This window comes from Brassica oleracea, chromosome C2 (assembly GCF_000695525.1).
Source record: "Brassica oleracea var. oleracea cultivar TO1000 chromosome C2, BOL, whole genome shotgun sequence".
Classification (NCBI taxonomy): domain Eukaryota; kingdom Viridiplantae; phylum Streptophyta; class Magnoliopsida; order Brassicales; family Brassicaceae; genus Brassica; species Brassica oleracea.
In genome coordinates, this window is record NC_027749.1 from 35,103,501 (window position 1) to 35,116,533 (window position 13,033).

Genomic DNA, 13,033 nt, shown 5'->3' on the forward strand with positions numbered 1-13,033 from the left:
AAAAGATCGAAGCTTCTATCAGACCAACCACTCTGTGTCTTTATCCTAAAGAGTGAAACTATCGCCGACAGCTTGTTGTGGTTAGCACAACTTGGATACAGAGGTGTCTCTGCATCTGCCAGCTTAGCAAGAAACTCATCTTCTTCCTTATCTTCACCTTCAGCAACCTCACTTAGATCACGCTGCCTAATAAAATCTTCATCAAGAAACTCAGCTGGTTGGTATAACCCTAAAATCTCTTTGTTCCTCTCACTTGCATTGCTTCTACAGTCAGCCCCTGATATTACTTCTCCATGATGATACCAATCCTCCCGCAGCTTGTAACTCAAATCCATTGACCTAGTTACTAGATGATCAACCCGCAGCTTGTAACTCAAATCCATTGCCCTAGTTACTAGATGATCAACAACAACATCGGCTGAGTGACGATCTACATTGCGCCAGTCTATGCATGGGAAAATGACCAACTCACACTCTGCTAAATCTGCACCAACACACCTCACAAACTCCCATACACCTCTCTCATAACGAGGGTCAGCTCTTCGGTTAAGAAACATGAAAACATAATTTTAACCCTTTTAATCACACAAAAAACAGTAACTATAATATATATTGTTTTTCCTTACCTGTTTAGTTGAACCCATGACTTTTCGACCATTTTTATGTTCTAAGTTTCGAACCGATAACCAACAAAATAAAACAAACCCATAAGAGTATGTCAAACACCAAACACACACATTGTCATTCACATAAGAACCAATAAAGAATCAACTACTCAATCGTCAAACAATCAGATACTAAAACTCACACAATCAACACAAAATATAAAATGGTCAAAAAAGAATCACCTCAATAAGATCCTTCAGATTTCAACTCGACTTCACTCCAGAAATGAACAATCAAAAGCTCAAACCTGCAAATCAAAAGAGAACAAACAAGAACCACAAATCAAATTGTACAAGCCCCGAAAAAATCAAACTTCAGTCCTACGATATCAATCCGAAACAGATTTGATTATCTCTAACCTGACTTGGGTTAATACAGACAAAATCGAAACAGGGTTTCGCCTGCAATCTGACTGCCGGCGACGACAACAGCACCGGCAGGAAGATCTTTGTGAAATTTCGGAGAGATCGAGGTATTGATGAGAAGGAGAGGAGGAAAAAACCAAAGATAAACCAAGTCCTTTACACTTTACCGCTATTAATGTATTTTTATTCATTTTATTTCCCAGGTTAATGAAATTTTTTACTAGCGATTAAATAACGCTACGAAAAAATCGGGTTTCGGATTTAACAACTTTTAGTAGCACTTCGTGAATTCGTACTACCGTGAACTGCTACCAATACCCATATTTCTAGTAGTGAAGAAGAAATTATGTAAAAAAACTAAGTAAGACCAATGACGGAATAGGTGAAGAGTTGGTTTGGCTCTTTGACTTGATTTCCGACTTGGTTTAGGTCTAGTACCGAGTAAACCAAAACAACAATCGATTTTCTCAGTCTTATGGTTTGTGATCTAGTGATTGGGCCTTTAGCAAGCACAATGGATATTTTTCTTGATTATTTTTGGCTGAGAAAGTCATGTCTGGTCCATCATCAGTTTGGGTCCGAGTCTGAGTATCACCGAGTCCATTTAGCTCCAAGTCAGCTTCACAGTCACTTGATTGTTGTATCCACTCAGTTCCATCCATAGAGTTGTATCTACGAGTTTATATATCCACCTGTTCGGCATCCACAGAGTTGTATCTACGGGTTGCATCCACAGGGTTGCATCCATGGGTTCCATCCATAGGGTTGCATCCACGGGATTGCATCAATTCGCGAAGTTCTTCCTCTTCCAAAATATCCTTTGGCTTGACCATGCTTGCATCACATTATCTCATCCACTGTTGGTACCCTGAAAGAAAAGACTGTAGCTTGATCGACTTGCTGCTGCAAAGAGTGAGCAGCAATCGTCAAGGGAGCAACAAAAAGGTTGGTTAAATGATGGACAACCAGAACACCCACCGCCTCTGGAGTAGTGACAGTTTTTCCAATGATATCAGTAAGTTCATGGATTGTATTGAGTAGTTCATGGCCATCTCTACTTTATGGTAAAAGCTTGTGTTTTGGTCTCCTTCTTTTAGCCACTGAATTCTTGATTTCTGATGAAAATAGACATCTTCCACTCGTCTTAGGTGATGCAGCTTCTCAGTACAAAGTTTCTCAGCTAGTAAGCAGCCTTAGATGGATTGGTTAAATATTCCAGCTGAATACGTTTGACGTTTTGATTTCATTCTCCTACTCTTTTTTTGGATCTCGGAGTAATTGTTCTTGTGGAGTTTCTTAAGATATTTCTCAAAGATCTTTTGTTTCTTGCTGAGGGCAGATAGAGACCAAGTTTCAGGCTGCAAAACTTTCCAACCTTCTTGGATGGTAGTTAGAAAATCCGGATGAGCTATTAGGAAGTTGTAGAACTTGAACGGCCAAGTACCAGCAACCCGAAGAGCAACTTCTATATTAGCAAGGCTTGGAGTGTGATCTGAAAAATATGGGGGGCATAAATTGCGTCAGGCTATTTGGAAAGGTGAGTTTTCATTCCTCATTGATCAACACAAGGTCCAGTTTTTTAGATATAGGAACAGCTTGTTGTTTATTTGTCCAAAGGAATGGTGCTCCATGAAATCGAAGATCCTTAGCTTCCAGATCATCAATGCAGTATTTGAATTCTATCATCTGCGGAGTGATACCTTTGAAATCAAGAGAAAAATGCTCTGCACAATGGATAATTTCATTAAAGTCTCTCCCAATGATCCAAGGCGAGTTGTGAAGCAAAAGTTTGGCTTTTACTTCCAAGAATGTATTCCACAAAAACTTCCTTTCATCGAATGTATTATCAGTGTAGATATCAATCATTGTGAAAGTAGATAGTCTTGGGTACAAAACTATACAAGTAATTTCTTGTCTTGACTTGTGCAGCAGAGTTAGAAACACATGTGCTTTCCAAAATATTATTATTTGACCGTCTTCATCTTCAGAGTGGTTAGAGACAAAAGACCACTGAGGACAAAGAATTCATTATACGAGTAAGATTCGACTCTTTAAATGAATCTCCAAAATAGATATTATTACTATTAAGCCAATGCCAAAAAATGGGGTGCTTTTCATTATCCTTAAATCCCCTGACATTCCAAAAGATAGTTTACTGACATTAAAGATTTTTTTGTGTTTCTACCCCCAGGTTTATAAGAGCCGATCTCTCCGAACTAGGCACAATGGCTGAGACAGATGTAGATTCGCCTTAGTACCCGCCAGGTTCTTTACTGTTAAAGGGGAAAGCACTAGTGGAAAAGAGATGCCTGAGATTCTGGGGTTCCAAGAAAGTAAACGGATTAGCCAAAGAGAAGGGGTTAGCAGCCTGCAAATCTTGATTGAAAGTTATCTTTTCAGGAGCACTAGCTATAGGAGTATTACAATCAGCAGTATAAAACTTACAATCAGATATATTGACTGATGAAGCAGCAACAACATCCTTAGAAGATCAAGAGGAGGGTTGTATGTGGCCTCTCCCCTTTTCCTTCGAAGGAGATGAGGGTTTTAGGTGAGAATGAGAAGTTGTCTTTCGATGGTCTGAATGTTAGCAGTGTCTGGAGCATTAGACTCCTTTGCAGATGGAGGCCACTTTGCATTAGGACATCTCTGTTCAATATGACTGAGGCGATTGGAGGGCCGGGGGTAAGTAACAGAGACTGGGATGATAGAGCCATCACTCCTGACAAGTTCAGCCACTGTTGGGAGAGGTTTTGTGGGGGGGGAGGGCCGGGGGTAAGTAACAGAGACTGGGATGATAGAGCCATCACTCCTGACAAGTTCAGCCACTGTTGGGAGAGGTTTTGTGGGGGGGGAGGGCCGGGGGTAAGTAACAGAGACTGGGATGATAGAGCCATCACTCCTGACAAGTTTAGCCACTGTTGGGAGAGGTTTTGTACACTTGTCTCTGACCTTAAGGTGGGCTAGATCGAAGACTAACCATACGAATGGTGAATTCATCAGCTTCCACCGGATCTCCAATGTTTCCAACCATTAGACTGAGCCCCTCTCTTGTAAAAAGATCAAACGGAACACCTTGAACATGAGTCCAAAGAGGTATGGAGTCTATCGTGGGAGGTTTTATGGCTAGTTGAGCACTCCATTGTGTTACTTAGAACATAGAAGTCCCAATATGCAATATATCCTGTTCCACAATTTCCGGCGACTGAAAGCATTAGAAATTTTTACTAATATAGAGTGAGATTGTGGACTTAGGTGGATATCCAGTTTAATGCCTTTTCCCCAAATATGAATCAAAACGCTTTGAATTTGGGTGTAGGAGGGGGGTTACCAGTGAAAACACCCAAGACAAAATCTTTATGTGCTTCAGCCCCACGGTTGAAAACCTCATCTGAGATTTTTACTTAAGGGATCCCTTCTGGAGAGAAAGCCAAAGGGGCTAGTCTTTTCAAGGATCTATCAGTTCCCACCTTAGCTTTTTCAGCATAGGTCTTATATGAAGGACAATGCTTAAAATAATTCCCACTTGTTTGGGGATCTTTACTTAGGAGATTCTGAGAGTTTGTTTCCATTGGGGAAAACGCTTCTGCTGAACCCACTGAACCAGGAGGTTTTACTTGGTCTGCTGGAAGAGAACCCGCAACTGGCAGAGTAGGAGTAACCTTCGTTGACTCAGAGCATGGGTTTGACAGTATCTCTGGTCCTGCAAGCGAAGAGAGTTCTTTTGAAGACCATGTAGCAATTACAGGATGAGTAGTGATAGCATTTTTAGGGTTTGCTATAGTACCAAACAATATGGCTGTAGTAGGAGAAGTGGTCCTTTTTGTCTTCGCTGAAAGGATAGTATACTGAGCATAGATGAAGTCTATATCTTTATCTTTTTGCTGAAGGACATATCTAAAGTTTTCCCAATCCTTTTTCAGAGATCTGAATACTGTAGTAAGAGATATATCCATAGTCATGGAAGATGATTCCAAGTTGATCATAGTAGAGGCATGATTATCCGGAGACAATCCGAGAATATCCTTTTTACCAAAAACCCAAGGAGAAGAGGGAAAGATTGGTGATGAAACATGAGGCTTTGAAACGGCTTCAGGAGAGTGTGGAAGCGGTGGAAACTGAGATGGGTGAAGAGGGGATCCAGACAAAGGTTATCAGCTCCAGGATCTAGGGGGTCGGTCGCTTGCTGGAGCGAGGAAGCTCCTGCCATTGAAACGAGTGAACAGTAACTAGGAAACACAAAGTATTTAGAGAGAGAAGAGAGAAATTTTCTTAGGTATATCACCACATATCTTCCAAGGTAGTAATCCAAAATCTTCAACACAAAGTATTTAGATACAAGACCACAAACAGATTAAGAATTTGACTCTAAAATCTCTCTTACATAACTATTCAAAGGTACACACCAAAGAAAAACCGTGAAAAGAGGGTGAAACCTAACCAAGATAAAGATCAAACAAAGCAAAACTAAAAAGCCGAGAAAACATAAAAGAGACACATCGCTGGGGTTCAAAGGCCATCGGACGCTGGCCAGAAAACCCAAAATTTTGGAGAAAGAGAGAGAGAAATGAGAGAAAAATTACGGTGAGCTGATTCGGCCATTTACATTTTCAGCTTTTGATTTTTTAATTTACTTACATTATCTAATTTCATTAATTTATAGTATTTGTTTTGTTAAAGGATTTTCGGGGCAGGTCTGACAAATTTTAAGGATAGAAGCAAATTATAAAAAAAATTGGCCACCTTTGAAAAAAGAAAAAAACATAGATAAAAATTCTAAAATCACACTTTTATTTTTATTTTTTGAAACCCAGCAACAAAGTTAATGCAAATCATTTAGTAAGGATAACCAGAGCTTGACCCGCACATCCGCGCGGATATTGATTTTTATGTTTTTATATATGAATTTGTTTTTCATGATTAGTGTTATATATTTTAGATGTGTCGATGTATAACTAATTGTATTCAAAAGACTCCGACCGAATCAGGTAATAAGGTTTGGTACAAATATTCGAACCTATTTCAGATTCATTGGTTATTTAGATATTTTTTACTCCTATACATCATAATCAAAATCATTGAGACCTGGGAGAACTCAACTCAAACCCCACACATAAATTTATAATATCCAAGTGGGGCTTAAACCAAAAAAAAAACTGATACCCAAAAGAAACAACTAGTATCTGCATACCTGAATGTCCATGCCTAAGTGATTTTGTAAACATATAAGAAAATTCTTTCTATGTGTTTGGCTAAAATAAGTAAAATAAAAAGAATTTTTTTTAGTAAAATAATTATATGGAGTAAAAAAATTAAATGACAATAAATGTAATTCGTTTTAATTATTTTGATTTAAGTTAATATTTTACTCACATAAATTATGGCTTTGAATTATGTGTGTGGCTACGTAATTTTTCTCTGAATGAAACTAAAATAACAAAAAAAATTAGTAAAACATATTAAATCAAACTATTAACAATATGCAAAACCCGGTTATTTTACATTTTTTATTTTAATTATTTAAACAAAGTTAATGTTAATTAACTAACAAATAAAAATCTGCACTACTATTTTAATGATATAATTAATGATTTGATATATTGTTAAGGTAAATATAATTAATGATATGATATATTATTAAGGTAATATAATTAATGAAGTTGTTAAATTAAATGAAAAATAGAATGATAATTAATGTAATAACTTGTTGAAAAGAAGGTTAGTTATATTTGTATTTGAGTTTTAATAATACAGATTTAGTAAATTGATATAAGAAAAAAGTGTAATTTTCAAAAAGTAAAAATAATGGTATAGTTTTCAAATTTTAATCTCACTTTAGGGTAATTTTCCAAATTTCTCTTATAACCTTTAAAGTGAGCATTATCATTTCAAAAATCTTATTTATTCTTTTATACTCAAAATTTCTCCATGTTACATTAAACATTGTTCTTCTTTTAGGTGAGGGATTTCAAATTTTGTTAACGGATTTTTGATTTATGTTAGTACTGTTTTCCTTTTTCTCAATTAGGCTAAGCATGTTAAACATAGTTAGCAACATGCAAACTAAATATGACTTCCTTTGATCATATATTTTAAAACTATGCAAATATTATGCCACAGATATTTCTATGATCATGTGTCAAACAAATAAAAGCAATGAAATATTAAGTCCACACTGCCAAAGAACAGTCACTTCATCAGTCATGCGTAGTTACGTGTACTGAATTAAGTCATTAACCTGTTTCAGTTTTAGCATTCTAAAAGTTTATGGAGGCTAAGCAAAGAATTATAGCCTTGATTTATTGATTCAACCAGTTCTGTACACCCATTTTTGGACAACGGATATTTGCATTTCCAACGATCAAATATTTAAAAGCGTTCACCTCCCACCAGAGAGTAAAGAATCAGCAATGGAAGATCCACTAGTATATCTTTTACAGACAGAGGAAGCATACAACATCCTTAGTTCACTAAATCCGTCTTGGACCCCAAACATCATCCCACTCTTGGACAAATCCAATGGAGACAAATCTGATAGCTTTGCATCTCCTCTTAGATAATGTAGCACTTGTCTCATACTGGGTCTAGCCCGTGGGTCAGAGTGAGAGCACAACAGACCAATCTTTAAAATCATTTCGACCTCTTTTTCGTTATACTCGGAACCGATATTCGGATCTACAGCATCCAAGATGTTACCCCTGTTCCATAACCGGAAAACCCAATCCACGAGCAAGAAAACTTCATCACTCTCATGTTGGATCTCGATAGGACGTCTACCACACACGACTTCTAGTAAGAACGCCCCAAACGCAAAAACATCAGTAGCGGTAGTGGCACGTCCAGTTCGGGTGTGTTCAGGGGCCAAGTATCCCAATGTCCCTACGACGTTGGTTGTTTGAGGATCAGCCCCGTGATCATAAGACCGAGCCAAACCAAAATCGCCAAGTCTCCCGTTTAGTTCTCCATCTAACAAGACATTGCTGGCTTTGACGTCTCTATGTATCACCACTTGTTCCCAATCCTCATGGAGGTAGAATAATCCAGAGGCAACATCTAAAATGACTTTACTCCTCTGTTTCCAATCAAGTGTTACCTCCGGAGTGTTGTACAAGTACTTGTCTAAGCTTCCATTAGGCATGTACTCATACACCAGAAGAAGTTCGCCTCTCCGGCGGCAATAACCCAAGAGAGGAACTAAATTCGGGTGACTCATCCGACCAATACTCACAATCTCCGACACGAATTCTTTAAGCCCTTGTCGAGAATCATGCGAAACTTTTTTCACAGCAATCTCCAAATTTGTCTCAAGCATCACACCTTTGTAAACTCTTCCAAACCCGCCTGATCCAAGAAGATCTTTCTCCTTGAAACCTTTGGTCGCATAGTACAAATCTTTGAACCTTAATCTGTTCTTCCCCAACTCTGTTTCCCAGTCGTCGAGTTCCTCTTCGAACATTCTTCTCCTCCTTGCGATAAAGCAGACAAGGAAGATAGACGAGAAAATCAAAATGATGGAAATGGACGGTATCCCGAACCTGCAAAAATATGAGATTCTCGGGGGATGGAGCAGAGGAAGCTTTGGGAGTTTTGATAAATCCAATGGTGGAGCCTCGCGGTTGACCCCGAAGCTCCACCCAAGAACGTAGTGTTCTGCCGGAACAGTACCAGTGGCGGAGGAGAAACCCACGAACATATCTTGGAGAATAACAAAAGAAAGATCTCTGACAATGGAAACAAGCGGTTTTTTAGGTTTCTCCTCGTTCAGTGGACCCATCATCACATTGATTTTATGTGTACGACCATTGTAATCGATCCAAACCTGCATCGGTTTACTACCAATCAAAGTAAGGTTATTGAATTGGCCTTTCTTGTCCCACCATCCAGCTGGTGAACTTTTCACCGACGTCAAACTATTGATATCAATTCCGACATGGTTATCGTTGATATCATTGAACTCTGTACTCCGTATAGTATCCAATTCGATAGCGAACACATGATTTGTTTTATTACCGTTGCTTGTGATGTTGAAGAGACCCATGTATTGGCTTGGCGTTGCGTAAGGGAGACGTGTGTTAGGAGCGATGACGAAAGCAATGCCATGGCCGCTTAATCCTGGGATACGAGGGTGAATTGCGAAGACGAAGGTTGTGGAGAAGGATGAAACGGTGCCGTTTGGCGAATTCTTTAACCGGATTGGTTTGTTATAGAAGGCGTGACCGGTTTGCTGAACGGTCGTATTGGTTAGCCTCAACAGACCGTTGGGTGTGACAGCAGCGATCCCTTGGATGGATATGTAGCTCCGTTGAGGAAAGCCATCGTATATGAAGTTGAGTGTTTTAGACGAGGATTGCAGGGATTGAAAGAGGAGGCTGGAGAAGAAGATGGTGAGGAGCTTGAAGAACATGGCTTCTTCTTGACTCTACTTTGTATTTTATTGTTTGTTGTTTTTAGATATTTTTTTAGTTTGTTGAAATAGTAGAATGATATACAATTTATGGTGTGAAGAGAGTGGAAAAGTCTTTGAAGGTTTATCATCTTTGTGGGGATGCTCGTGATTAAGGAATCTAATCAAGGAGACTAGAACTATCTTTTGTTTTTATCCTCCATTTTCTAAAGGCGTCCAATCTATAAATCTCCTCCATCCCTTGTTCGAAAACGCGGTTAACCCGGCCGGAAACGCGGCGGTTATACGCTATACGGGAACATACCGTGGAGATTATGCTTAATTCGGTTGATTGTACGGAACTGTTCTAAAACTTGAATTTAAATTAAAGGATTTTACTAAACTTTTTGTTGCGGTGGCTAAATATTGCAGAAACAGCTAACCTTTACTATTTGGGACAGAGGAAGACGATGAGAATATTACCATATTGCCACTCCTAAAAAAAATAAATAGCAAAAATGAAGTGGTCAGGCGTCGAACTCGAGACCTGATGGAAATATCTCACAACAGCTCCCACCAGGCTACACGCAATCTTTCTCTTTTCATGTACGCTACTACAATATATCCAAAATTAATCGCCGATTAATCTTGGATTAATCCTCGCTTTTCTCGTTACGCGCTACACCCAACCCGAACGCACGCATAACGCCTAGCGAGTTCCAGAACAAGGCCTCCGAGTCGACATCTGGTCAAAGTACTTAAGCAATGATAAGGAAATCCAAAAACTAAAAATAATAACAGAAAAATCTAATTAAGCAAGATTAATTGGTTTGACCAATTCTCTTCTTATTTATTTTATATCATTTATTTTCACAAAATAACATAGAACGTATTCTACTTCTAATATGTAAGGACCATACCTTTTACATTTTTTTTTAATATATGTTAAATTAATTAAAAAAGAAAATACATTGTTTTAGCATCTTGTGCTACATATTTAGAAATAAAACAACTTCTAAGATTTTCTAAGACTGATTTATCTGGTGGACAAATAAAACAATTGATTGTTGATTTTATACGAAATACGAAATTTACTTCATTAATGGTAATAGCTTTCGTTGATTTTTGTTATACCGGTTGTTCTATTCTATTCTGATCATCTGGATCACCTCAAGTTTGAATAATAAAATAGTCGGTTATTTAGTCGTTTGTTGCAACAAAATAGCTTTAATTACAATTTATTTATTTTAAATTAAACAAAAAAACAAAGAAAAAGTCAGAATTTGATTTTATTCATCATTTAGTTAGGATTTGACAAGCTTGGATAGTGTTATTTCAGAAAGAAGAAAGATTCAGAGGTTCGTAAGATTTGTCGATTATAAGGGATGTTCTCGTTAAATCCTTCTGAAGTAAGATTTCCGAATAATTCTTGTTTTTGAGGAATTTTTTTGTTAGATTAGAGTTATATGAAGCTTATTCTCATGTATAGTCGTTTAAATTGAAGCGACATATAAATAATAATTATCTCAACATTTAAGGCTCAGTTACGTGTACAAATTTTAGTGTTGGACCAATTCTGATCCCAAAAATAGTACTTAACTAACCAGTAGAACCTTGGAGTTACTGTATAAATCACACTTCATGTGGCTTATAATCTTTAAATCAATGGAATCTTTACACTTGATAGAACATGGATTTTACACATTATTATCCATGGTTTATAAGTTTTTAAGATATATTCACTACTATATAGAGTCTATTTAGAGTAATTACAGCTTACTGGAAGAAAATGATGTATTTGGAAATCTTTTGAGCTTTGTTGGAAATAGAAAATAGTCGACGGTCACCAAGAAATATCGACCGACGGTTACCAACAAATATCGATCGATGTTGAGCTCTTCTAATCGATCGACGGCAAAACCACCAGAGAGTTAAAGACAAATTAGAAGATTTCAAGTTTCATAAAAGTTTCAATAATTACATCTTAAGTCTGAGGCCGCCTGTTAAGCTATTTATTAGGGTTTTGTATCATTTTTAGAGGCAGACTTGCCTAGAGACTTTTAGACCATTTTGGAGGAAGCAAGAGGCCACCATTGAAAGAAGAGAGCTTAGGATTGGAGAGATAGATCAATACTGCAAAACAGAAAAGATTTTGAACTCCCTTGCTTTCACTTATTTTGTTGCTTACTTTTATTGTTTATTTTATTTAAGTATTATTCAGACCATCATAACTATGTGTTTCATGAATATGTCTGAGTAGTCCTTACTATTAGATTTAGGTTTCTCAATAGGTTGATAAATATATTACTGACACAAACAATTGTTAGGGTGTTTACAAATATAGTTCTTCATCTAGTTGTGCCTAAAGCTAAGTTTAGGATTGATCACCCTTTAAACTTAGATCTTAAGATTAATTGAGATCAAGCCATTGCTTGACTCAATACCTGAAAATGAACTAGTATGATCTAACTGACTAGATACAGACGAGAGTTGATCTAGTGAGTTAGATAATTTAAATCAAACATGTCCCTAAAGCATTCTGGAAGAAGCATCGATCGACGCAGCGATAGCCCTGTCGATCGATATTTTGAAAGGTGTATCGATCGATATTCGTAATGAATCAACGATCGACACTTTCTCGTGATTAACATACGAGAGTTGAAATCCGAGATCCAGATTAGATAATCAGATTGATTATATCTTAGTTTGAATTTAAGAACAATTAATATCAATAAACCCCTAAAAACAAAATTTAAGTTTTACTTGTCATGAGAACATACCTGAATCTAGTTATTCTCCCAACTGTTAACAACCTCAAAACAAATCAATCGAGCAATAAACTTGCTCACAAATTTATTTACTGCTCTAAAACTTATAAACCAATTAATCTAGATTTATTTCAAGACCATAATCTATTGTGTAATCCTAGAGTCTCTGTTGATTCGATCCCTAAGTACTACATCCGAACCTCTTATTTGAGAGAGTAATTAGGGTAATTTGAGTGATATCAAGTTTAGAATTCAGTCTAGATATTGTTACTAAATATGCTAAAAGTTTTCCGTCTTTTCGTGCTAACACATGAACTTAAAGATGGGAGATATGGATTTCGGCCGGATATCGTTCGACGAAACGACAACAACAACAACATCGAGTGACAAGTCGATGGCAAAATCGATCGACGCCGCACATTAAACATCGATTGATGACACCCCGCGCATGTAAGTTTTCTCTTACCTTTAATGCTAATAACGGAGTAGTCCTAGGAAAACCTAAAGGTCAACTAAGCAACGCAATTAACCAAATCATCATTTAACGGGGGCACTACAAGAAAACACAAATTTAACGACGGCCAAAATCGTCGTTATTTCCTCGGAAAAGAAGGCTTACGAGGAAATGGCGATGAAAGGCGTTTCGTCGTTATATGATTGTCGTAAGAGAAGATTCGTCGCCATTTCCTCGTTAATTAGCGAGGTTATATTTTCCTCGTAAAGAAGAATTAAGTTTTCGTCGTAAAGACCACGTGGGGTTTCCACGTAACGCAGTCGTTGGGCTTCCTCGTAAGAAACTCGTACATGATTCGTCGTAAAAGACCCGCAAAAACCTCTAAATAAATTCGTCG

At 37.4% G+C, this 13,033-nt stretch overlaps 1 protein-coding gene across 1 annotated transcript; it reads right to left on the reverse strand.

The window, feature by feature from the left end:
- Window positions 1–7,311: 7,311 nt before the first annotated feature.
- Window positions 7,312–9,573, reverse strand: LOC106326673 (L-type lectin-domain containing receptor kinase IV.1-like). The gene has a single exon (XM_013764590.1). It carries the CDS (start codon window positions 9,433–9,435, stop codon window positions 7,411–7,413), a length of 2,025 nt encoding a protein of 674 aa, XP_013620044.1. The 5' UTR covers window positions 9,436–9,573; the 3' UTR covers window positions 7,312–7,410.
- Between the last annotated feature and the right edge of the window lie 3,460 nt (window positions 9,574–13,033).